The 27,446-nt window shown below is 41.9% G+C and overlaps 1 protein-coding gene across 2 annotated transcripts in view; it reads right to left on the bottom strand.

The window, feature by feature from the left end:
- Positions 1 to 965: 965 nt before the first annotated feature.
- RBM20 (RNA binding motif protein 20) overlaps positions 966 to 27,446 on the bottom strand; it is a 107,081-nt gene continuing 80,600 nt past the window's right edge. The window contains exons 3-14 of one of the 2 annotated variants that reach the window (XM_037400671.1): positions 26,638 to 26,699; positions 26,390 to 26,481; positions 25,963 to 26,054; positions 21,476 to 21,619; positions 19,997 to 20,128; positions 18,062 to 18,141; positions 16,558 to 17,245; positions 14,575 to 14,673; positions 12,465 to 13,134; positions 9,906 to 10,025; positions 9,066 to 9,187; positions 966 to 5,096 (exon numbers count right to left, since the gene is read on the bottom strand). In XM_037400671.1, the coding sequence (XP_037256568.1) occupies positions 4,986 to 5,096; positions 9,066 to 9,187; positions 9,906 to 10,025; positions 12,465 to 13,134; positions 14,575 to 14,673; positions 16,558 to 17,245; positions 18,062 to 18,141; positions 19,997 to 20,128; positions 21,476 to 21,619; positions 25,963 to 26,054; positions 26,390 to 26,481; positions 26,638 to 26,699 (2,412 nt within the window). In that variant the 3' untranslated portion in view covers positions 966 to 4,985. The remainder of the gene's footprint in view (positions 5,097 to 9,065; positions 9,188 to 9,905; positions 10,026 to 12,464; positions 13,135 to 14,574; positions 14,674 to 16,557; positions 17,246 to 18,061; positions 18,142 to 19,996; positions 20,129 to 21,475; positions 21,620 to 25,962; positions 26,055 to 26,389; positions 26,482 to 26,637; positions 26,700 to 27,446) is intronic. The other variant, XM_037400672.1, reaches the window with a different exon arrangement.

Below are 27,446 nucleotides of genomic sequence, written 5' to 3'. Positions count from 1 at the left end.
TGTGTGCCTCAGCTGCAAAACAGTTACTCAAAAGATGCTAAAGCACTGATCTCATGAACTGGGGAGTCAGAAAACCTGAGTGCCAGACTTTTTGCCCATGACCCATTGCCCTGGCCATTCGGTGGGGCTGACAGACCCATCTCCCTCCCTCAGCAGGTGGCGGGAGGCACAGCTCCTGCTCTGATGGTGCCCCATGGCCTGCCTTGCACATGGACCGGACGTCACCTTGTCTCAGTCTTTCTCCTAGTGTTTTCCGCTGAGTGAATTAATCAAAGCTGGTGGTGAAGTTTCCCCTTGGCTTTTGTCCTCATTGCATTCTTTAAATATTTAGTACAAGCATGTCTTTACGTCACCCTGACTGAGGCTGAGTATTTCCTCCCAGGAGCTCCAGTTGCTGGCGATGGAAGTGAGCCAGGGAGAAGGCTGGGGAGTGGGAAAGGTCCCTGTGGAGCTGGGAGAGCACCCCGGAGGGCAGTCTGCTGAAAAGAAGAAAAAATCAGCAAAGGCAGAGGGAGAGTGCAAGGGAAACAGGGTAAACGGGCAAACATGGGGACTTGGGTAGAGATGAGCTGGAGAAAGTGCCTGGCTGGGGCTGATTTTGTATGGTTCTTTCAGGATGAAAAGACAACCTGGATGGAGACAGAGAAAAGCCAGTGCGGACCGACAACTTGCCCATTCATTTGGAAACAGAAAAAGGGAAGTGAGGACATATCTAGAGGGACAGGAGTGGGTAATAACAATAATAATTACAGAGTGAACTGCTGAGATATGTACACTTCAACTTCAGCACCAGACGATGGCAATCACTCGCAGTCTGTACAGCAGGGGCTACCTGATAAGAATCACAACTTCTAGAAATTACATTTAAAAGGAAACATTTTGGTCTCCTGTTTCTTTCTTACCCCCAAACTATCTTTTATTTATTTTTTAGTTTTTAATAGATCCCCTGGGAAGCTAGAAGCATGTTGTTGCTGGGACAATTGCCCACCCATGTATATGCTTTATAATTCTCTTTATTAAAATCTTTCTTTTTAAGAAACACAAATTGAAATACTTTGCAATCAGTTACACAGATCAGTTAATATTGGTGACAGTTCCTACATAATTAAACAAGTACTAACAAATTCCAACTGTTTACAAGCCAAAATTTAAATTAACAAGATTATATAAGCTCAATAAATAGTACATCTGGTCCAGTTCAAGTATAATTCAACAAATCACAGCCTTAATCCTTAGAGAATAGAAAAACCCTGAATATAACAGCCTAACACTAATTTAGTGTTAAAGCCAATATGAAACTTTGTCTGATTTTATGGGGCAAATGTTTAATTCTCTTATTTTTTTACTTCAAGGAAAGTAAGTTGCAGATTGACATTAAAGACTATTTGAGATCAATACATATTTCACAAAGATGAAAAACATAGTTCCTATTAAAAAAAGTGCAATCTTTGGTTGAGATGTGTTGAAATGATTTCTATATATTAAGGAAGCTCCTTTTTAAATATCAATAGTTGTTTGGCTAGACCTGAGCCTGTTTTGTGGTTTGTATATATATATATATATAAATAAATATGTATTAATAAACAGCGTGGATTATATTTATAATGAATTATGCCAACTAAAAAAGTAGTCAAGATTTTAAATATAATAAACCAAAAGAAAGAACACATTTTTACACAAGCTGAGAAGGGTAAGTGGCTGCCTACGGTGGCCTTCCTCCTCAGCAGAATAGGTAGTAGAGAGAAGTTGGGGAGCTGAGCGCCTGCCAGCATTGCATGATGGCCTGTTGGAGGGGGAAGGAGATTATCTCTGAGTTCTTAAAGTGCATCAGGCTGAAAACTCATCATAGGGATCATTAGGACCTGGTTGAGACTTAGGATTGCTTTTAACTGCTTTCAGATGCTGAGTTTTAGGGGGAGAAAGGACCTTCTTAGAAGAGGAATTGCCTGTTTGGCCGTACCCAGGATTCTGAGGATCGCTGTTGCGTCAGGACAGAGCCCAAAGAGACGGGGTGTCCAAACCACCTCTACAAATATCTGGGTCTGATCACATCTGTGGGGCTGGGCACTGCACCTGCATCACTCACCTGAGTCATCTACCTCCAGAAGAGGAAACTACAGAGGGCAGAGATGCCGTCTGGAGCCTCCTCCTTCCTCAGCGGCAAGCAAGGGCCTGTACCCATGGCCCTGACTAGGTACCTGGAGCCAGGACGGTTCCTGGTGAGCTCAGTCAAGACTCCAGCTTTTGGAGCCCTGGATGGAGACCGAAACTTCAGCAGGCAGGGACTGAAGGATGCCAAGGCCCACTCTCTCGGGGATTTTGCATGTCTAATGCAAGTGGCCAGGGGAAAAAAAAAAAAGAAAAAAAAAAAAAGAAAAAGGTTAAATAGGCAAGCTGTGAATAATGGGAGTGAACCTGGTTCAGAACCAGAGGAGGGGGAAGGTAGTTTGAATCATCTCCTGTACATCCCAGAATAAGCCCCTGGGTAAACACTCATTTTCATTATTCTGCTGCTGCCAGTCAAAATCCCATGGTTACCTACTGCTTTCCCTGCCTGCCTGTATCCACCTGTTGTCTGTTTTCAGAAAGTCTGATTTAAAGCGCTTTGGCCTGGGAAAGCCTTTGTTGTGGATGTGTACCGTGCCTATAATAAAGGCAGTGGACCTGTAGCTTCTACTGCAATACAAATAAAGAATAATAACAGTGATACTTTTCTCATTTGAGGTTACCTGGGGATAAAGTTGCTGGAGGCATATGACTTTGATATACAGTCAGCTATGTCTCACATCCAATTAAGCTTAACCACATGGTCTAACAAGCTCCCATTAGGCTGGTGAGAGCTCCAGTTTGATAGCAGGGTTAGCTTCAAAGATTTGATGCTTGCATTTGTAGTGATTTCCTTCCCTTGCACTCAGTTTGTGCTGAAGGGCATGAAGGGAACTTCATATTCAGATGATACATGACAGCTTGAGAGCTGTGCTTTTGAAGACAATTGCACAATCTTTACTGCCATTTTGGTAATCTTACAGCTTGCAATACAAGCTCTTGCCTTAACAGCCCTGTGCTCAAATTTCACTGCAACGTGAAAAACAAACAAAGAAAAACCCCAATCCTTGAAGGAAAAATACCTGGTTTGCAATATTATTTTTTTCCATATGGAAAAACAAAAAGAAAGCTGTTTTAAATGACAGATGGACCCAAGTCTTAACATACTTCAAGTCTGGACAAAGGAGGATTTAGGCTGCAATGTTTTTCATTTCCCCTTGTCTTTTGGATAGGCCACATCTGAATCCGGGATGCAAAGAATCCCTCAACTTGTGAGAAGCAGGAATTCCAAATATGAAATCTGACCCCACCTCTGGTAAAACGAGTGGAAAGCACAGGCCATGAAATGGAACAGGACTTCAGGCAACACCACCAGGCACCTCTGAGACACACTGCCTGGCTACAGGCTGCTTCAGAGAACAAGCATGGCTGCTGGCAGAAGACATAATGGAACAAATACTTTGTTGGCAATTTAGCCACTTTGCAGTATTTTGTGACATCCATGTCATTCTTAGGGATGCCTAGAACCTTCTGGGAAATGACTTCCTCTGCACAATGTCTAAACAGGACATCCAGCACCAGTAATTTTTACAGAACGTACTGTGATGAATATTAGAGTCAGGCAAAGAACGGAAATATGGCTGCAAACCCCCACCTGTCTAGATTGTGCAGGGCATTTTATAAAAGCATAACTCCAGGATCAATTCTGGCAATGGTTTGCCTCTGTATTCATTTTACTACACAAAGCCCTATTGAAATGAACCAGAAACTTGTACAGTGCGTTTCAAAGGGACTGTGCAAAATACTAAGCAACAACTGTGCAGAAACAATAGCTCGTAATAATGCCAGAGCTGCTGGTGCATCCTGTGTTCTCAGTGCTGCACTCTGTGAGCCATCAGTTGCTGTATTCACCTTAAAAAATTCAGGGAAATAAAATATAAAAACAATATTAAAAGTCTGGCATCTTTCCATAAAAACCAGGAAAATTCAACATTGCCAAGCTGAGGAAAAGCAAGCTTGAAAGAGAACAAAAAGACCCCAAAAGCAAGGATCTTGAATAAAATGTCTAAAAGAGACATGGTCCAAACATGTGGCACTTTAAAAAGCCTCTCATGAGAGTTTCAAGTCAGTAGACTCAAAGTTGGCACCCTTTAGAACTATCAAAATGAAGGGTTTCAAACACAGTGGTACCTGGAAAACATCCTGATCACACCATGGAAAACGCTGGAAACCAGAGCAGGTTGGCTGTCAGCACATGCATTCAAATTGCTCTCGCTGTGCTGCGTTCAGGCTATAAGGTCCCTGGGACAGACTGTGGCTGCCTCCGTGCTCGTACAACACAGTCAGTGTACAGTCAGCACTTAACACCACAAACATTTTATCATTTCACCAAACTCTTACGATACACAGAGGTGGATGCTTATGGGGTTTATATTATGCCATCTACTGACTAGTTTTAGCACAATGGCTTTAGATGTCCTATGCAAATGCTACTTCTTACTGGGGCAGCGAGTGAAATGGCTGAAGATATTTTAAGCAACATTAAAGCCTATTTATAGTGACATCTCCTTTCCTTTCAGCGTCCACTGGAGGATGCTGAGTGCTTCTAAAATACTCCACCTGACCTGATGCATCACATCAGAATTAAAACTTTAAGAATCCCTGAGAATTCTGATTTAATCTAGGAAACCACTCCCAGCACACAGAGTGTGAGAAAGAATTGCTCCACTTCTTACAGATATGCCAGCATTGCTTCACCGTGGGAAACAGTTTCAGGCATTTTGGTTTTTAATGGCACTCTGGGCATAGATGCATGGAACATGCTCTTTATTTCCCCTCCTCTGTACAGTGCAAATTGACAGTTATATCATAGAAATTAAAAAAAAAAAAAAAGAAAAGGATCAGCATTCACTCATTATAGTTCTTCCAGTTCATCTGCATCATAGTTTTTTCTTCGTGAAGTGAGGAACAATGCCAGTGTCATCCTGAGGCAGATGGCTGCCTTCTTCCTTCATTTTCAGGCTCTCTTCTGCAAGCTGGGACAGATACTTCTGCAGTCACATCAAAAACAAAGCATTGTTACCAAAACTTAAAATATTCAACATGGGATGCTTTGTGCCTTTTCAGAGCTCCCACACTATCCCAGCATCTCAGAAGGGAAGAAAGCACACAGGAGGCCCATTTTGGTGAAAATTAAAGCCAGGAAATACAGCTGCATCAGGCAAACTACCTGAATACATGGAGAACCTCAAAGGTTCAGTGATTTACACTGTGCCACATGGGGAACTGTTGACAGAACCAGAAGGACCATGACTCCCCATCAGTTTCTGTAACTAGACCTCACCTTTTCTCCTTGCAAACTCCCTACTCCCATACACCACAGGACAGGAACTAACTCCACTGAGTCAGCTGCATTATGCACGTATAAAACTGGTGTGTCAGAAAACAGATGCAGTTTTTGAGTCACATTTTAAAGCAAATATATATATATATATATTACATTTTCAGCATGTCCAGGTCAAAGATATACCTTTTGCCCAAGAACATTTGTTTTAAGGGAATAATCAAACTCAGTAATAATTAACACAATTTAGCAGTCTGGCTAGAGCATTTACGTTTATTGTGTTTCTCTAAGGTAAAGACTCTTGGTGCTTTAAGCAATCAGTGTGATTTAAAAATACAGGCATGGCCAGTGAGGCTTTCAGCCTTTTGGCAGTGCTCTTAGTTGGCAGAGCTGCACACAAAATAGACGATGAGCTGGTATGGGTCTGAAAATGGTGGTCAGAGTAATTATTCAAGGTCAACAGACCTAAAAATGGATTGAAAGAAGCTTCTTCAGCAGCAGCTAGTGTAAAGACACACATGGGAAATTACCACATAATAACATAGAGATGTTCTTATAAATTACTTATACATATACCACATGTAAGAATAACTGACCTGCACATTATTAGGATTATAAAACTCTTTTCTACCTGATTATTCATTCTGATTTGTTTTGAAAAGACCATCTCACATCACTGGAAAATTTCACCTACTTGCAGGATTCCCCCAGATTACTGATTACTCTTTGGCATCCATGGGGAAGAAGTAAAATGAGAAACGGATGTTAAAAAATCAAGAGCTGTGTTAGGACTGGCAGGTTGTCTCATGTAAATACAAGTTTTGGATGTCAGAGGTAAATCTGAAAGGGACTCAGTAGTGGTAAAGAATGGGTATACCTGTGACAAAATGACGACTGTACCCTTGTTACTCTGAATATAGAGATTTGGCTGTGGAAATTACAAAACTCTCAGTCTTGATCCCCGGGTACAAAATTCCGTGTGGCAGAAAGCCAGAGTAAATGTTACAGTAGTATACAGAGATATAGGGTCCATAAAGGCTGGGAGAAGTGATCCATGTACCGTACTCAGTACACGAACATGTAGAACATGTTCAGAACATGAAGAAGTACACCATGAACAGTAGTAAGTCACTAAAACTTGTCGTTGGATCAGATAACCCATACATTTTTGTTTTTCCGTGATTACCCACCAAAATAAGACTGAGGTTTATCCACCACCTTTAGCTGACATTGTCAGTTATCATAAGCACCACAAACATCAGTTTTGAAGTTCACAGACCAGACATTCAAATTAATTTATAGCAAAATGACAGTCAAGGAAAAGGTATTTTTTCATTTAAATACAAGTTTTGATGAACACTGCATAAAGCCAGTGGAAAACAGGATAAAATGCTGCACTGAGCTGCCAAGGTAGTTTACACCAGATGAATCTGACAGCTTTTTGTGGTAGTGGTGGGAAGGACGGCCAAATGATGCATTTTTTGGACATGAAAAATGCAGTGGATGTGTAAATATAAATACCACCTGGGAAAGTCATTTATTAAGCTGAAGAGAATGGAAAATTACAAAAAGTCTGCAAGGTTGACAAACAATTGTGGGGTTTTTTTTCCGTGACTGCTGTTCTTCAAGGGGCACCATACTCCGATGAAGCTGACTATTTTAATTCAAGACAAAATCATCATCGTAATCTAAGCAAGGCTTTTGGAATAAAACTCATAAATAACCTGTTTGGTTTTGCATTCAAATTCAAACACTGAACATATATTTTTCGATGTGGCCTCAAGGAGACAAATAGCAGATGAACTATAAAAGACTTATAGCCATAAGGGCATTTGGAACAATGTCATTGTCATGGGACAATGGTGTTTGTCATTTAGGCAAGATGACAGCCTGCAGCGGCAGTCCCATAGCTTCACATACAGTAAGAGTTAAAGTCCATAGTTCTTATGTTGGCGGATGCACTCGCTAAATTGCACCACCATAGGAGAAGACTGACATTTCTTGCAGAGTGCATAATTGCAACTAAAAGAGTTCTAGTAATACAGAACAATTATTTAAAATTTGCTGAGTTTCCACTTGAGCAGGCAGAAGTTGGATGCGATGTTTACTTCCTCCATTTAGTAAGATAAGAGGTACGGCTCACAGAACAGCCTGTTTTTATTACCGTATTTGACAGATTTAATTTTAACAGCTTTTGTGGTCTTTGTTCTCTTATCTCAAGTCAGTGTTAGAGATCTTCCACAGTGCTCATGGGAAATGTCTTAACAGGGACAAAAAGATGTTTTTTTCACACTGGCTCAGTTTTAGTTGGACCTTTTTTTTCTAAGACTAACAAAATAACTTGGAAAATGAAAAAAAACCTCTTCTTCCCATGGGACTAGTTGCCAGGGGCAGGGGCTGGAGTTGCAGTCTTTGCTTTAGCATGAGTTTCTTGGGTTTGGTGTTTGGTTTTTTTTTTTGTATGAAACAAAAACAGGCATGAAAACTGGGCACCTGTTTTTCAAGCTTACACTTGGAGGCTCCATTATTAGCAAGCATCGCAGCTCTGCAGGCACAGTCTTTTGTGTGTAATCATACAAAGGCCATACAGAGGCCTTTGTACGATTACAGCTATGTAACTTTAGCAAAGTCAAGAAGAAAAATTCTCCCAGAGAAATTATTTGACTCTGATTGTCACTAGAAAAGCCAATGCCTACTAGCTAGCTAGGGAAGGATAGCTATTACTTGAAGATAAGCGGAGCTCCAACATTTACTATGGGCAGAGGGAAGAAACGGAGAAACAAGGCACAGCTTTGCTTTGCTCTTTCATGACTAAGAGTATGCGAATGCCAACAAAAGTGTCTTCTGCAGGGTGCACACCCTGCACACAGGCAGGGATTCAAGGAGATGACAGGCAAGGCTACCTCCTCTGAGGAGTCCTCAGCACAGGGCAGTTAGTGCTCATGCTGTCACGACTGATGGTATCAACCGTGCATCTGAAAAGCGATAAAGGTACGGTCTTCTGATTGAACTGCAAGCACCCGTGGTCTCTGTGTGCTGTTATCAAGTGCTGACATGCTTATGGAATCCATAGAGGTAATTACACATTTCTGCCTACCCTTACAGGAATTATTCAATAGCGGTGTTCGGCGTGGCTGACCCGCCGTGCTGTTCTGCAGCACGGGGAGGTGGTTTCAGCGGGTGACAGGAAATGCCTCGGAGAGCCTGTGCGTCACAGAGGGACTGTGTGCTGAAACACGCTGCAGAAGTTCACACCAATGCACAACTAAGTCTGGCAACATTATTAAACGAGTGGCATGTTTAATGCTGCTGAAATTAAGAAATCATTTCTTATTTCAGCAGCAGCCCTGCTGCTGCTGAGCTCAATCCCAGTGACAGAAACACCTGGGACCCTCAAGAACAGGGAATTAAAGATGTGAATTGCATGCTGTACTGGTGATGAGGACCAAATATAGATGAGAAAATGAAGTTATCACCTGGCCTCACTTTTTTATGACCCAGAAGTTGATTTCAAGGATCAGGGAGTGAGAAATGACTGTACTACTGGAACTACTGAAAAGTTTTGCTTATCTAAATTTCACTTCATCTAAATTCTGTCCCACAGAATAAAAACTAATTTTTTGTAGCACTGTCTATGTATGCGCAAGTTGTTAGCTACCTCCAAGCATGTTTTTACCTGAAGATTTTTGTAGTGAACAGTACTTCTGCAGTGACTTGTCTTTGCTGTCTCTTCATTTGTATAGAAGAGTCCACAGAGCTTGCAATAAAACCCAGTTCTAGGCACCACAAATTCCACACCTATTGAGAAATTCTGAATTGCATTAAAATGTCAGTTGAAACCCTTCCCCTCCATAATACTTGTTTTCAAAGTAAAAAGTTGCTGTTTAGTTAAATGACATAGATATGAAGACTGAATCCTCGATTCACTTCTCTGATTTCCCTAATTTCGCAGTTTTAAATCCTGTGCATTGCAAATACACCTTCCACTTCTCTCTTAGATATTATACATATCTTAAAAAGTACCTTCTTGTGCATAATACTGACTGGAAACTTCACTGCACAAACTCAAGAGCTAGAATAGCAATTAGCAGTAAAATTATCCTTAAGTTACACAGATGCTCTTTAGGATGTACATCTTCCAGGTGTTTTACTCATGATCAGTAAGACAAATACTTTTGCTTATAGTGAAAGTATAAGCAATACTTTTATGACAAAGACTTTTAAATTACTAAGTATTTCTCATATATAGTCCAAGGCAACTTATTTCATCTCATCAGCGACATTAACAGCTATCTTTTGGCATTCACGTGGAATGAAATTAGCAATGATCTATAATCAAAAGCCCATTTCTTTCAATAGCTACCCCTCTGTCATGTACCCGGTTCCTTCACTCTACTCACATCTGTTCTGAAAAATAAATACAATAGGTAGCCTTAAAGTGACATCTTGTTGTAGGCTCTAGGTATTGCAGTGGGTGGTACTGCAGGCCGAGGGTGGCCTGGGTGTCCCAACGTACCCAAGGGGATGCTGAGCTCGGTGAAGACATCCTCTTGTTCCCAGCCTGGCAGAGAGTGCCTTCTTTTAGGCTCTACCTCCGGGTATTCCAGAGATCTCATTTCCAAGTACCTAGAATTTGCTTAACAAATGAATAAATGTATTGAATGAAAACAGTTTATTAGTTTAAAGAAACGTTAGTAAACTTCTTGGGAACGTTTTCTAGGTGGATCTATATATGAAGTAAAATCTGGAAAAAATGCTTTTCCATTTAAATCAGAGGCCTGCTCAGCACAACTCCCAACAGCTGTACTACACTGTGCAGTCACTCCTGTTTCTCCCAGCAGACCATTTTTCTATTTCTAATTTCACATTCATTATGTTTTTTCTTTTCATATTTTAATCTCTAAATAGATCTATAACACTATACGTGCCTCTGGCACCAGCATGGTCCGACTGCAGCTCTGTAACCACGTATGGTACTGCATGACCAGAGACAGAGCTGGGCTAACACAGGGGCTGCTGAGAAAGGGGGTGCAGCAGGACCTGCTGCCAGCAAGTCCCCACGCTGCCTAAGGAGGTGTGCGGGCAGAGCAAACCTTCCTCTTGTAGGACCCCTGCAGCATCACTGTCATCCTCTCCCCTGGAGCCACTCTTCTCCCATCCTCAGCTCTCCAAGGGACAGTTTCTGCTTTATGGCTCTTAGCCACTTGAAGATTTTGGTTCCTGGCCAGTAGGGATGGGATGGTTGGTCCCTGCTGACCAACATTAATGTACACAGGCTGGAGATTCAAGGCGTGGAAAACAGTGAATTGATTTGCTGAGGCAGGTAAAGCCAGTGAAAGGAACAGATGCTCTCCCTTCCCAACATGTGAATTGCTTTTATTCAAAAAAGAGAAATTTGTTATCACAGGGCAACAAAGTTACAGATTAACTGGTCTGATTCCTATTCTTCAGTTCTTACATCAAAGAATTAGTTCCCTTACCCTGACAACATTTCTATTGCATTGCAAATTTCATCTATATAAGGGATATATTTTCTCATAAAACAAATACATTTTTGCCCAAACCAAACCCTTCCTGCCTTTCAAGTCTGTAGTTCAAAGATCTGCAATTTCTGGCTATGAGAATGAATTTTTCTTCATTGTTTTAAATATGCCTATTACATGATTTAAAATAAAATAATATAAAATGCTGATAGGTTGGCTTTCAGATTAACTTTAACCCCATCCCAGCTTTCCAAATCTGCAGCAGAGATCCTGGAAAACCCACAAGCTTCAGTTAGGTCTTCTTAAGAGACCCAGAGTCTTTGTAGCAATTTAAGTTGATTTCTGGGCTCCTGAGCTGGCAGCTGCCTTTGCAGAAAGCCTAGAGCCTTGCACTACAGATCCCAGATATCAAGTGCATGGCAGAAACCTGGGAAGCACAAGATCCCCTGGAGCTTCCAGGCTCCCTGCTGGCAAGTTGGAAGCTGAGATGCTGAAAACTCCAAAGTAACTATGCTCTTGGGGTACCCAACTCTTTTGTCAGCCGGCTGCCCGTGAAGTGGGCAGCCCAGGGGAGCCAACCTTGCCATCCCCAGTCCGAGGGAGTTTGCATGGCAGTGTTATCTCCAAATATGCAAGCCTAGCAAGCTGTCTTCAGGCCAGACAGGTAAGTATTGTGAACTGAGCAATTTGCAAATCTGTCCTGGAGGAATAAGACAGTTCAAAATCAGACGTTAAATGTTCCAGCATTTTCTGGTGAAAAATTGCACCCATAAAAATCTTTCAGCAACTTCTGTTCACAACCCCTTCTCCACCACACGGTCTCTGGTAGCAACAAAAAAGAGCATTCCTGGCCAACATGGTCTACGTTGTTTTCTACTTCACCTCATTATACACACTCCATTCGCTCAAGTTTCATTTGAAAGTGTGACAAGGAACTGAACTCATTTTCAGACACTCAAGATCCCTTTTTTCCTGACAGCTAAAATATTAATAGGCAGCTATGATTACATTTATTGGCATTATCTCACAGCATGTCCTATCAGTTATATTAAAGGCAGCATGCGGTAGATAACAGGAGATGATAAGGCAAGTCCTGACAAAAGGCATGTATTTGCATGAACAGGGACTGAGAAATAACAATCTGCAGATAATTTCCATGTTACTGATACTTCAGTACAGTGTGTAAGAATACCCGCCTTGTCCAGGAGCCAGCCAGACATTACAGATACTTTTCTGTTGACCTTCAGAGACTGTCGCTCATTTCATTGACAATTCGAAATAAATTTAGCAGGGCACTGAAAGACTTCATCGAAACTCATGTGAACCTCGACACGACAATTATAGCAGCTTATGCCTTTCAGAAAGCTTGCAAGCTGCTTATCATATTTCCTTTACACTATTCAGCTAAGAGGCTCTAATGGTTTAGCTTGGCGAAAGGCACTGGGGTTCTTTTACTGAGCCGCTCCAAGGACAAGTCTTGATACTATTAGCAACATTTACTCTTGTTAGCGATAAATTTCAGTCTACTGTCAGAGAAAACATGCAAGGCTCCCTGTGGGCTGAAAAGAAAAAAAAACCAAAACAGTAGTTACCCTTGGCCTCTGGACTCTCTTGGCTTCCAGGTCTTGTTTCTTCACTAGTGTTTTTAACAAGCATTTCCATAACTTCTCTGCTCTCAGCTCCTTGTGATCCCATCTGTTTGTAATCATCTATAAATGTGTCAGGGAGCTGGAGAGTCTCTTCTTTCAGATGAACAGAAGGTATATGGTGATCTTCGAGCTCTAAACGAGTGTCGGAGCTCTTATCAATTTTTCCTTCCTTCTGCTGGGGATCAGACTCCTTAGCAGATTGGTCTTCTTGCAATTCCTCTGGCTTCTGCTCAGGGTCCAGATTTAGGCTTGATGCTTCAGTTACAGCATCATCATTATCATCATCCTCATCATCATCCCGACAGCCGCTAGAAGCTACACTGCCCTTTGCTGATCTGAAGTTTGTTTCTAAAGCTTTATGGGCAAATTTGTCTTCACTCCTGGTTAAGCAGCTGTGATCATTTTTCAGTTCTAACATGTTTGACATACAGAGACACATTTCTGAAGCAGTTTTATTTTTTTGATCAACTGGTACTATTTCTTCAAGCTCAGTTATATCAGGCTCCATGATTAAATCATCTTCTCCCACTTCATCTACTGTTACTAATTCCTCCATGTTAGCAGGATACCAGGTCTCACCCTCTACCTCACTTCCACTCTCCCAGTCTCGATCCTGTCACAAAGATGTAAAACATTTGAGACATCAGTGATTATAGATCATACTGTTAAAAGTAGGCTTTGAACATCAGTAACTGGGAAGAACTTCCATCTGGCTGTGCCTAACCCCTCTCATATTTTAGTTTCAAAGAACAACAGGCCTTGGTGTTGTGATTTTCAACTTTACGCACAAGGACAAGCAATCTCTTTTTACATAAACTTCATTTTGAGGAGATTCTGTAACAGCCTTGGGGATTACAGTCTCTCCAGCCTCCTGCTTCTTAGCTTTCTATAAGCAGTAGAACAAAGTACAACCTGTTATCCTTTATTATGCTACAGATGCTACTGTGTGTTCACCAAGGAAATGAATCTCTCCCTCTCTACCTCCATCCCAGGGTGGCAAGAAATAGGCAGCACAATGGCAAAACATTGAACCCCAGTCTAGCCACTGTGGCTTTCACTTCGCTGGACTAGGTCCTTTAAACTCCTGCTGTGACTGAGAAAACGTAGCTACCTTCTGCAGCCATTTCCTTCCACCAGCAAGAGCCCTCTGCCAGGGACTGTGTTGATAGAGATTGGCCTAGACCTTAAGAAAAATCAGTTTTACAGTTATACTCCAAGGTACATAATCTGAAATACCTCATACATGCAGTTATAGACTTATAGGACTCAGGCATTAATATTGGACGTCAGAAGTATTAGAATTATAAGGTACATGTCACTTTTAAGACACACTTGCAGCTTAGATTTCAACTCCCAGACTCATTGAGTACACATAATCTATTAATAATCTGTATTCTCCTCCTATTTGGCCATTCCCACACTTCCCCTCCTTGAATCCTAAAAGAGCATAAAAACTCTGGGCGTTGACACTGTTCTTGCCAGGAGATCAGTTTTCTACAGCAGCAGATATCAATAGCTTCCATATCTGGCCATCAACCCATGACCCTACAGATATGAAGCTGGAGGAATTCCAAGGACATTGCTGTCCCCGACTGTGATGCTGCAGTAGGGGTGCTGTACAGATATAATTTAATTAAAACCAGAAACAATCAGAAGAGGCTGTTATCTATAGTCCATCTAAGGCCAATGTTCTGAAAAGTTTTCATCATTAGTCCCCTTCTTCTCCACTAACTGACCACATCTCCTATTTTGGGGCATGGTTCACAAAATTACACAGTTCACTTGGGCATACGTTACTTACAGTTGCCAGTGCCAGGGGCTATGTATGTACATGGGCAAAGAGCAACTAAAAAAAGAGTTCTGGAGACTTCAGGAAAAGCTAGCCCTTAAAGCAGAGGTCAAGAGTAGACAAGTTAATTTAGACAACCCCCTTCTTACAACCCCTTTACACGCCTTTCCGTGGGGGTTTAATATTTCAGCTGGGAGAATGTGCTACCAAGCCTGGGTTCTCACTCATTTGTCATGGAAGCTGCACCAACAATGCGTCACCAACCTTCTCTTTTCTGGTGTTTTCAAAAATCTCTCCAGATTCTTTTCCTTGTTTATTAGCTGAAGGTGAGCTCTTCTCTGGAACTTGCTCCTCTTTTCCAAGCTAAAATAAATACAACATATACATGTATAGTAACACACAGTGGTGCTTTAGTATGTTTCTATTCTGGGTCTAGGGAAGCAAAGTCACTCACAAGGTCACATTCTAAGTTTATGCAAGTCAACCGGACTGTGGGAAAAGACCCAACACTTGGATTTCATTAGCAAAGCGGCACAAATAAGGATTAAGAAAAAGAAATTTAAACAAAATTAGAGAGATGTAATTTATATCATAGAATTGGCTAGAAGACAGGTGGGGGAGAATGTGAATTCGTTAAGATTTCCAGTCTCCACTCCTCTGTTCTCTACGCACATCTGTTATGTTGGCTCAGACACAGTAAGGAGAGCAGCAGTGTTAAAACTCCGCAAAAGACCTCAACTGTTTTGTTCATTGATGTAGGATCAGCCGAGAATGCAACTGCTTGCACGTTTCATACTTCAAAAGAGCAAAACCATAATACTACCTGGCACTTGGTAAAGAGCCACAAAGCAAAAGTGTGGATTCAAGGCATTAAAACCTATTTCCTCCTTTTAAAATAAATCATTAGCAGAGGTCCCTGGAGAGGTATGCCTTTAACAAAGTCACTTTAAAATAACTTGAAAAACATGCAAAGGAGTGTGCAGCGCTTGTGATTTAGGATGCTGTCTGACATTTCTCTCTTGACATCTGCTCCCAAGGAACCATCCATCATAGTGAAACACCAGCCAGAGGAGAAAGATGGCAAAAGGTGGTACCGACACACATATCTATGGCGTGACTTAGTGCTGCTGCCTGTTACAGAGACTAGCTGAGTGACAAGATACAGAGATTTCCACCAACCTTGCCTTTGAGAAGAACTAACACAAGGTCAACTAAAACCAACCACAGATGGCCTGGCAGCGCAGTCACGAGCTAGAGACAGACCCCCGGTCAGCAAAGCAGCCCTGCAGCCGCCTCTGCCAGCATCCCGGGCGGTGGCTGGCGGCAGTGTATCACCAGGGGGTCTGGGGGAGGCAAGGTGGCCAAAAGCCAGTAACAAGATCCCTGTAGGGTAGGGATGTAAGCATGGGCTGTACTGGGACTGAGCAAATGAGGCATATTAATCTGTTCCCCCTCCACTTTTTTTCCCAGTGGAGAATCCAACTCACAAATGCTGCCGCTTTACTGACTAGGAGCATTTCTCCAGAGATCCCATAATTTTACAGGTGAGCTGATTCAGTGTTCAGCCATGGGAAGATTCTTGCCAGCACTTTGAAGGGATTGGTGAGAATTATCCCTGCCACAGCTGAGGGTAAGGACATGGAATTAATAGAAACCAATTACTCTGCTGAGTTGACCAAAAGTAAAATGTTTCTCATTAAAAGTTCATTCCCCATTTTAGCTGTATAACAACCAGTTCCTTGTATTGTCCTACAAATATTGTGCGTCCCTGTAAAATACCCCTTAATTCCTAGGTAACTCCGTCCAAACCGCAGGCAGTGAAAGGAGGAGCTGGATGCAGAGGGAGCAGCTGTGAGATATTCTGCACAGATTTAGAAGAGACAGCAGCAGGGCAATTGCCCCTGCACACACAACCTGCATACAAACAGCAGACTGTCACTTGGTTTTGCTTTCAGTTGGCTGTCCTCTTCCCCTCACTGGTTACCCAGAGGTTTTGTACTTGACACAGAAAGACAATGTCCACGCACCCAGCACCGCAATGCTATACTAGATCTGCATGATCTGGGCAAAGACATGGACAAGATAATCTCCCAAGATCTCTGCTAGGACTTTATTCACGATTTTATCAAGGCAAAACACTGGATGTCACCAGCAACACACCCAGAATAACTGACCTAAAATATTACAGAAAATATATTACTTCAGCATTTACCGCCTTCTTACATACAGTTTGAAATCTCTATTTACCTCATTCTCAGCAGGTTTGGTTTCCTTCACATCGCTGCCTTCAGTAGCAGCATCTTCTTCTTGGTCTTTTTCAGTTTTCTTCACCTTATTCTTATCATTTTGTTTTTGCCTGGAGCCCTCAGATGCTTTGCTGTGCTTCTGTTCAGCCACCTCCTCCCTGGCAGTGTCCTCACTGTAAGAATGCCTGCGTTCCCTTAACTTTGCTTCTTCCTTTCTCTTAGATCTCCCAGGTAAATCCTGCACCTGCCTCTGAAACTTTTCAGATTTTGACTTGGAGGTTTTTCGGTAATAGTCATCTTCCCTGCTCTTGTAGCCAGATAAAGGGTGAAGGGAGCCAGGGGAACTACTCCGTAAGTATTTTTCTCTGTGCCCTCTGCCTCCTTCAATCCGTTCATCCAAATCAAACTTGTCCAGCTGTCGGGAATAATGTTTCCTCTCGTGTACCCATGTGTCAGTCCTGTCCCTCTTCTCATCCCCATTCTCTCGCCATTCTCTGCTGTCTCTTTCCTCTTCCCGTCGAGAATATGGGGACTGATCCCACGACTCTCTCCCATTTCCCCAGTCGGTCCTGCCAGTCCCCATTGGGCTGTGGGGTGAACTGCAGGAAGTAAAGCTGGGAGTGTGGGAACGGGGCGACAGGGAGCGGCTTATGGGGCTGCGAGAGCGGGGCCTCTCCGTGCCATACCTGCTGCAAAGAGAAAAGGCAGTTGTAACTAACTGGCTGACCCGCTGTGGCCTTCCAAGTTCTTGTACATTGGAAACACATGGGGACTGCCCTGGTGCCTGTGAACCCGAGATCCCAGGCTTTTCACGGACATGCACTGCACAGCTGCAAACACAGCGAACAGGAGAAGAGGCAGTGTCATGTCCACAGAGCTTAACTAAATCCCCACAGATCTGTCAAGAATACATTCATTCATTCTTAAAAGCATCTCACAGGGGTTTAGCATTAAAAGCTTATAATATGTTAATACCTTTACAATGACCCTAATGTCTGTACCCTTAATACCCACTCATCTCAGGCATCTCTGAGACAAAAATGACAAAGGTCACCTGCTTAAAAGAGACATTTTAGGACTGTGATTCCTCTCCATTTTTGCTGGAAGGTCCAGAAGTCAGGCAGATCAGATATATATCCAAGTATGTTTAATCTGAACGGGCTCTTTCCCTCTAGGTCTCACAGCACTCCCAGCCTTTACACTTTTTACTCAAGTGGGAGGGCAGGGGAACAGCTTCATTTGTGTGTTCTTCGCATGCCAGGCACACTTTCTGCGTCATCATCAGCAGAAAAGAGTTCATTTATGTTCATAACATATACAGTTTCAATCTGATCTCATTATCTAGACCCTGTACCTACTGTTGTACCCACTTACATTTTTACAGTGATTTGAGGTGAAATCCAAATTAAGAAAGCAAATAAGAGAAGGAAGCACACAATGCTTTTTCTGCCTGCAGGTTTACAGACTTATCCAGGTCCAAATTCCAAACTACGGAGAAACTTTACCTGTCCACTTCACGCAGCAGGTCCCTCTCCCTCTGTGAATGAATGTCCTGGATGATAGCAGCCACATTCTTACCTGGTTTCTGAATAATACAAAGACACTGCTTAGCATGCTGCACTACTCTCCAAGCTAATATAGGTGATTTGCCCTTCAAGAAACAGCATCCATGCATCATTCCGTTATTCTGCTACTGAGGAACATTTGGTTTCAGTGTTGTGGTTACACTCTTTCCTGCAGCTGGTATCAACAAAGCAGTAAAATGATACAAATGGAAAATTTGCTCTGTTACATTGTAGCACTGTCTCCTCATATTTGGCTGTGGCAACAGACTTTGAAAACTAGCTCATCCTTTACACATGCGCCACAGAGTATTTGCTAGGAATTGGATGTAAGAGGAAACAAATCAGACATTTTGTCTAGTATCTGAATTAAGTATGTTTAGCTGTCTCTCTCTGATCCTCTGGGAATGAACTGCCTTCTCTTCATCTGAGTTTAGCTCATTCTGGAGTATAGCTCTAAAAAACTGCTTAGACACAAGAGATTCAGAAAAGCTAAGTGCAAGAAAGATGCATACTGGAAGTGTTGATTACTTGAGATTCAAGGTCATTTACAAAAGATGCAGTACTCCAGGCTCAAGTGCATGCAGTTTATCAAAAACCTGGAGCATGCACAGCTGATCAACATAGTCATTCAGAAACTCAGAACAGTCTGCAGCGGTAAATAGCTCATGCATCTTCCCCCTTCCATATTGCACATTTGTTTGTTTGTCTGTTTTTCACAAAGAGAAAGGGCTTTTGCTGATGCAGAGAAAAAGAATTTCATGACATCAGAAACTGCCATTTCATGACATCAAAAGCAGGCTGAGAATCTTCCTGAGATCTAGGCAAACTACCACACTCTCCTGGCTAATTCCTGTTCTGCCTCTATGTTAAAGATGCACAGTCTCCACCACCTTACATCTGAACCTCTCACCATACCACACTAAGAAAGATTGCCCTGGTTTACAAACTTTTGGCAACTCATTTAACTCTCCTTAATCTATTACAGATGTACAGGAGAGAAAGAGACTTTTCCAAAGGTAAGACCAAATCATCTGAGTTACTTGGTTTTCCTCAATGTATGAAAGGCCCCTTAACCTCATAAACTGCAACATTACGATTCTTCTATAAAATAACTTTGTGCTGTGTTATGTAATACAATATGAAGCTTTTCAGCTCTGCATTGCCAGTTCCAGTCCAAGTCTCCATAAAAAAAGTACTCTCTTTGCATTACAAATGGCAGTATATAAGCATCCATAAATATGCTTACAAGAGCACTCATATTTGGACATCACTCAGGTGTCCAGATCAGAAATATCACACATACAGAAAGTCAAAAGACTATTGCTCTGTTCTGACTCAATGTAAAAAAACCTAGATAATCTTGCTTTTTAATTTAGGTCATTCACAAGAAAGAAAGAAAAAGAAATCAGTGTGATGTTTAGCCCTCTCATCACCGCTTAGTATGGAGATTGTACCGTGGCTCAAGCATGCAAGCAGTGAAAAGCATTGCTTCAGGCTTAACGCCTGACTAAAAGCATAGGACTGTCTTATTTTTGCTGACATGTTGTATCTTACACATGGTTGTGTTTCAGACCGTTGTTAGACAAAGCAACGTGGGGAGCCTGCCCAGAAGGAAGCTCAGAAGTGATTTTTGAAATAATGGTATGCAAGGACCAGAGAAAATGGGATCTCTTCCAAGAGTTATATTTCAGAAAAGAGCAAGCAGCTAAGTGTAAAAGATCGTTAACATACATCCATTAATTTACCCTTCCTAATTTCTTTTTCCATAGTATTAAAGCATTACTTAGAAATCAGTAATCAGCAAAGATTTTTAGATGTATTCTCCAGGACGTGCCATGGAAACTCAGGAAAACTGATCAGGAATGACTATCTTACCTTCAGCTGCAATTCCTTGTATCTTTTAGACATCCTAATAAGTAACTTGTCATCATTTATCATAGCAGGTTTTTCTTTGTAGTACTGTACCATGGCTTGGGCTGCTTCACTGTAAGCCATTTCCAGAAAGGCCTAGCACAAATGGGGAGAGCTTTAAAATCTACTACAAAATTAAAAATACAAAGTGTAAGAGAGAAAAAGGCAGCACAATAATTTTCATTTATAGTACGGAACTAGGTAGCTTTCCAGCTCTGGAGCTGAAATAGTAACACTCAGTCCATTCCTCAGCCTTCTTTTAACTGCAAATAATGGTTTCAATCCAGCTATTAAAGCCGATACACAACTTTAGAAGCCAGTTTAGTTAAAACCTAAATGTCTGGAATCTAATCTTGCTCAATATAAGATAGCATCACCTTTGCCTTGCTTCCTCACTGGTGCTTCTACACCATGGTCAGCTGCTGATGACAGGATGCAGAACTGCAACGTTGCAGCACGCACCAGTCCTGAGATTGTAATCTGTGTCTTGCAGAATTGCAAGAGAGCCAGATAAAAGCAGATCAGAGCATGAACAGCCAGAAAAAAGCTCCCCCCCCAAGTCTTAAAAACCTGAATGATATCAACTAGCACTTTTATTTACACAAAAATTGCATTAGAAGTGACTGCGGTTTAACTGGTTGAGGAATACCGCTCATAGCTGCGTAATGACTGCATTTTGAAACATTACAGTCTCAAAATTGCCCACTGGCTTGGATTCTACATCCACCTGTACTGTCTCATGCAGCTATGTGAGACAGTATTTTCAACTCTTCCCAGCCTACCACCACTGGTAGACTTCAGGTACCTTGAAGAAAGCCCTCTACTACAATCTGGTGCAGATTAAAAGGGAGGGAGGGAGGTGTCAGTGCCCCCTGTAAGGGGACAGCCTTTACAATGGTCACCCAGTGCAGCCATGGCATGGGGGCTCTGCCACCAGCCTGGAACTGTAATTACACCATTGCAGGATCTGCCTCTGCTGTAACAACAGTTCAGCAGCGTAGGGCAGCCAAACCAGGCTAGAGTGCAAATCATTCTCCAAAACCCAGTTCAGCTCTACAAGTATGGGTAAGGAAGCAACAAAAACCTCCCAAACAGAACAAAAGAAGTCTGAAAGTAACCCTAACAAATGGCTGAGAGAAGAAGGCTAAGTTACTAACTTCTTTAAAAATTAATATTATTATTATTATTATTATTAAAAGTAAAGTTTTACAACATTTCATTGAGATTTCTGGGTTTTTTAACAAGAACTATGAGGCAGTAGTCATGGCTATGCCATCATCTCAAAAAAAAAAAAAAAACGCCACCTTTTTTTTTTAAGGGCAGGCTTCCTTTATTTAAGTTTCTATTACAAAAAAAAGAGATTTTCCCCAAAGACTCAGTCTTCATATCAGTATGTCTTTATGCCAATAGATGTCAATACCAGTGACCACAAATACACAGTACCTGATTAGTGGATTTCATGAGGATATAGTTGGTGACCTTCCCAAATGGGAGGCCCAGGTTAATGACATCATTCTCTGTGCAGCTTCCCTCGGGGAGGTTGCAGATGTGAACAACTCGACCCAGTGTAGATTTCCTTTGGGGAAACTGGGGAAAAAAACAACTCAAAACAATGTTTTTATCTTAGATACTCCATCCACTAGATAAGACCTTACATTTCTGGAAAAAAAAATAAATGTTCTGTTCTGTGTACCTGTTAAGGACAAATATTCTTTTTTTAAAACCTTGGTTTTTAACATCTTGGTTTAGAAATACAAATGCAAAGGACAATGTTTAACTGCAGTGCAGCTTGCAATGGAGTCTCCATCCCTGGACATTAGAAAGTCCAGAGAGGATCTAGAGAAGAGATGCTCTCATTCAAACCGGATAAACGATACTGCTGCAGAAGCTAACTTTCCACCTCAAACATTATGGACTCCAGGGCTTCAGTTCCCAGGCATGTCACATCAGAGGGCTGGGCTGCCACAGACACAGGCCACTGCCCCTGTACTTTGCACCAGCAAGAGTTTGGAGGCCCCTCAGTGTTTGGATACAGAGGGTGCCCCTGCCACGGGGGTCTCAGCCCCTCCTGATGAGCTCCCTGTGGGGCCACTACCCATCTGGTACACCAGCGCAACCCCTGTGGCTCCTCTGCCAAGCCAGATGGGCTTTCCCAGCCTGTCTGCATCTCTTGGTCCCACTGGGGGCTCTGTGCCTTCCCCGCACATGAAGGCACCATGCACTATTGCTGAGTAAAAGGCCCTTAGCAGACAGTTTGCAAGCAACACGCAAAAGATTAGTATTTTCAAGTATTCCATAAACACCCATTTACATGGTGCTGGTGGTGCCTGGAAATGGAAACAGATGCTCACTGCAGTCCCTGCTGAATTTGTGGATGTTAGAAATCAGTTTAGGTGACTATAGAGGCATTCCGGACAGCAGGGGCTGAATTTAAACCCTCCTTTTTTGCCCTGGTGGAACAGACCAGGCCAGGGGTAAAAGTGACCTCATTTAACTTGTGAGATGACACACAGCTGTACCTCAGGTTGGAAAACCTGCTACTCTCCCCTCTCATTGCAACAACACACAGTAGAAGGGACTTCTCACCTCAGGGGGGGCACGGGGACCACTGGACAGGCAGAGGCAGAGCTCCTGAACTGGGCTGGCACAGGCACACAGCACCAGTGTGGTAATCACTTCCGAAGGGTGGAAGTCTATTTTGGAGTGCTGGGGCAGTTCCCAAAGAGCCGCCTGTCTCCCTGACATGGAGAGCAGGCTCTCTACTACTTGTGCAAAGAGGCATCAGGGTATACTCAGAGAGGAACATAATTTACCCCAGCTAATGACACGCAAAACATTGCTCACACAGGATTAAGCCTTCCCGGACTACTTCCCTGTTTATGACCTCTGCTGTTGGGATTTTACTGAAGAAGTAACTTTACCTTCAGTTAAAATTGTTCCATTCAAGGGAAGATGCAAATCACATAGTCTTGTGGGATCAAGTTCACCAGAGCCATCACAAATGTTTGGCTTGTCATCAAGTTCACAAGTTACAGAGCTGATGTTATCTTATTTACACCTTCATCCCATTACCTTCCCTCCAGGCTTCACCACTTAACCATTTGTGTATTTTTGCTGCAGCAAGACCCTGTATTATATAGTGCTTTGCTATTCAGCTTGCATCTTACAGAGCCTGCCCAGGTGCGAAAGGTAAGTCAAAGACGTGCAAAAGTCCAGAAGTAAGATGTTTTCTCTAGCAGAAAAATAACAAAGACCTGATCCTGAAAAAGATGAAGCAACTCAACTCCACTTGAACAGAAAAGGAAGTGATGGCTGCATGCAACTGGCAAGGCAGCATGTAGCACACAACAGAAGAATACAACTACAGCTAGCAGAGGAAAAGGAAACTTTCCTGACAGCAAATGCAGTCCCAGTGTAGGAACACCCCAGGTCACCTGGCACCTTCTGTTTGTTCTGTTTGATCTGTTAAGAGATGGTATGTTAAGAGTCTATGGGACTAGAAAGACTTAGCTGTTTCCTACCTAGACTCCAGAGCCCATGTTTGGACACGTGCTCAGCGGTATTAAATCAAACAACTGTAGGATGTTACCATCTCCCCACAATTGGCAATGGCTTAAATCAAAATGGTACGCTATAAATCTGCTGTAATTCATGATTAAGAATGGTCACATACTTGTACTAGAAGTCGACGGGCTGTACCAAGCAATAATTTTGTCAGCTGATTGAAGTTAAATTGGATCCATTCATTAAATAGAGCTGTAAATCACAGTCAGAAAAGGAACAGACACCTTCCATATCCACAGTCAGGAAGTTAGAGGAGCCGTTGTGTGTCAAGCGTTGAATGTAGTTTTCAATAAGACTGTAAGTTAACTTTGCAGCCAATGTCTACAGAGGTTTACCAAGGCAGCTGCACAACTACTACAAAAATAATTGGATGCACAGCAGCAAAATGCACCTCATACTGTTTGCCTATTATTTCACCAATCTAATTTGGTTATTTTTATTACAGCTTTTTTTTAACCTTTTTTTTGTTGGTTTTTTTTTTTTTGTTTCTTGCTCTTCAAAATCTTTATCCCTTTCTTGAGCTTCACCTGAATTTTGTCTAAATAAGAAACTGACAGTCCCATCCCTCCAGTGCTAATGGCTCTCCATGCCCGAGCGAAGACTTGTAGCACTATATTTGCCTTTTGAAGAGGGATAGAGTTATTTGCAGATGGAAAGCACAGAGCAAGCTCTTCCAGAAATCTGAACACTTTGTTTATGATTACATGCAGGGTCAAGTATAATCTCGCACTGCTCAGTTAAATGGCAGCAGCTTAGTTGAAAGTGAATACTACCGTGCAAAGGTGTAATAAATTATAAGCCACCTGGGTTGCAGAGTGAATGACAGCTGGCAAACTCTGTCTTAACACCTCTAATATAGCTCGCTGTCCACTCAGTGAGCTTCTGAAGAAAAAGAGGATTTACAGTGTCCAGCAAAATCAAAGTTATTGTTTCTTTTATCTCTCATAGTACTGCAGGTCATTCAGATGGAGGATTTCTGCAGGCAGCTTAAATGATAAATAGTGACAGATTCTAAGGAGAAACGATACTGGTATTAACAGTAATTTCATTTGTTGCGAGGTTGACAGACATGATGAAAAGGAACATTCCTCTGCACCCGCTGCTACTCCACCTCTGACCTTGGAGGCAGCTGTCATGAGCAGCTCTGCTCTTTGCTCCCCTGCGCACACAGTGTCTGTGACAGGCAGAAGCTCAAATCCCTCCAAATAACCTCCTGCACAGCAAAACCACGCAGTAGAAAATTGGTTGGATTAAACAAATCTGGGTGACGATTCTGTGAGCAATGCCTGAGGCGAACTGGAGTGCACAGGGACACAATTCAACCTGGCTTTCCAAAGTGCCTGAGACCAAATCAGGATATATACACAAAAGCTAACAAGGTGAAAACTTGGAACGCCTGGATTACTGCTGCTATTCCATGAACGCCCTAACATGAGTCCTTGATGTTTCTAGCTGTAATCATAGCTTTCCGATATATGTTAAGCTTCATTTTAACTCCAACAACTTTGTATTTCCATTATGTATATGATTTGTTTTTATTTCCTTTTTTTTCCCCTTTTTTTTGTTGTTTGTTTTTCCTTTTAAAATCTTCCTGCTTTGTCAGTGTAAGAACCACTTTTAACGCTATCCTTTTTTCCTGGTATTTTTTGATTATTGGGCTAGGAATTCAAGTGGGCATTAGAGCTATATAACTGGGGACCGGCGTTGAATGTGGGGGTGTGGCACTTATAAACTTAAGTCATAGAAGCCTGTACACAAAAGCAAACTTGCTGAAAGGCTACCGGTGGCAGCAGATGATATAAATGGTACACTAAAATAAACTAAGAAAAATTTAGTACAATATAACGAATTGACCTGGGACCTCCAGGTGAGTAACAGCGAAGGTGCAGCCACTATCTTTGCCACTATTGCTATCTGGGAGAAGGACCCCGGCATGGGAGAGGCAGAAAGCAATTGCTACAAATAAATAACCAGAGAAATGGAAGGCTGCTTGCTGGGATCAATACTCAGAGTAAGTAAAAACTAATCCAAATATTCATTCCAAGCTGAAGCTGACTTCCCTGGGCTGAAAAGACTCAGAAAGCTGGGGGGAAATGTCAATGGGATATACACAAAACCATTTACCCTCCTCCCCAAATCCCTCTAAAAAGCAAACAACCTTAAGCACTGAAAAAAACCCCTAGAATCAGGTTCTGATTTGGCCAAAATCAAAAGCATAAAAGCACTGTGGAGAAGTTGAAATAACAGAGTGAATAATCAGATTGTTGTCTAAAATGAAGCCTTCATAGTTTTAATTCCAGTAAGTAGAAGTGGCTTCAACAAGAATCTTGACAAGGAGATCAGTTTGCTTAGGTACTCACTCTTACCCCTGATGGAGGAGAAGAAAATGTAGGACCTGGCTGGCCAAAGGATCTTGCTGACGTAGTGATAAAAGATGCGCCGACATTTGGTGGATAATCTAAATAATGGATTATACAGATTTCATGAAAATCTTGACTCATATTAATTGCATTAGTGTGCTCAGTAAGCAATGCCCCATTTACATAATTCATTTCATAGTCTCTACACCAAATTATAGACTGTTTCATTGTACTGTGAAAACAAGCCATTGTTTGGAAGAATAATAAATTCATACTTTGAAAGGCACAGTACTGGCTCTTAGCTTTTCTGTGCACAACCTTGGAAACTCGCACTGCATGTAAAATGTCCACTTTTCCCCCAGAGAGTGACTTCACTTTCAATTAAAAAAAAAAAAAAAAAGTGTTTTTAACTATTGCACATACAACCATTCACCTTCGATACTAGATGGATTGAAAACTGCTGCATTATTTGGTGATAAATGCAATGTTCCATCTGCTGAGCTTAACACACATCGGACACCAATGCTGGAAAAGAAAGAAAAGAACTTTATGAACATGCATAAAGTGCCATAAATATTAAAGCTTAATTATTAGACAGTAAATACCCGGTGTAAAGCCACTGAAGTAAGGGATGGTCTGTTAGAAATTCAGTTGGAAGACTGTCTCTAAAATAATACTTACTTATCAGAAAAAGCCATACATTTTTGGATGTGAAGACTTCCCTTAATGTGCTGATCCCAGTCCTATGTTGAAACAAAGAGATTATGAGCATAGGAAATTCCTGAGACAAATTTACAAGAGATTGCTTCTCCATTCAGTTTACCTTATTCTAAAAACAATACTGAGACACTGAAGATCATGTTGTGCGATGCTGGAGCCAAGCACACTTTCATCCAATGCATTTACTGATTTGTTATTTGTAGGTAAAATTATCGTTTGCTTTACAAAAGGAGAGATTCTCTGTATTAGTTTTTAAATCCAGTATATTTCTATTAATTCAGTTACTTCACCCTAGCTGAAGAGCTCATCCTGCATGTGCTGAGCACCCTCAGCTGCTGCAGTGTCCATAAAGAAGGTGCTCAGCACACAGGGCAGCCAGGGCAGCGCTTATTCATTTCAATAGATTAGCAAAATCTGTGCAATCACATTTAGCTCTTTACACTTCTATGATCCAAATGAGGCAGTGTATTAAACGCTGACGAACAGATGAACCAAAACTCGCTGTGATGACATTTCCCCTGCCCTTTTTAAATGGTAATGAAGAAAATAAATGCCCAGCATGCCCTAGATGGGGGCTGCCTCAGACCAGCCTTGTAGCTGCAGTAACCACAGCAAATCCTTTTGCAAGCAGCTGCTCAAAGAGTAAAAGGGAAACATGAAAGAGCCAACGTATTCAAATATCCCAAAGCCCTGGGCCGTGTAAGTATCAGGGGCTATTTCATTTGCTGGACATCTTCCTTCCTATACACACGCTGTTGTAATGTTTTCGT

The sequence above is a fragment of the Falco rusticolus genome, chromosome 9 (assembly GCF_015220075.1).
Source record: "Falco rusticolus isolate bFalRus1 chromosome 9, bFalRus1.pri, whole genome shotgun sequence".
Taxonomy (NCBI): domain Eukaryota; kingdom Metazoa; phylum Chordata; class Aves; order Falconiformes; family Falconidae; genus Falco; species Falco rusticolus.
This window is presented reverse-complemented; position numbering and strand designations above follow the sequence as displayed.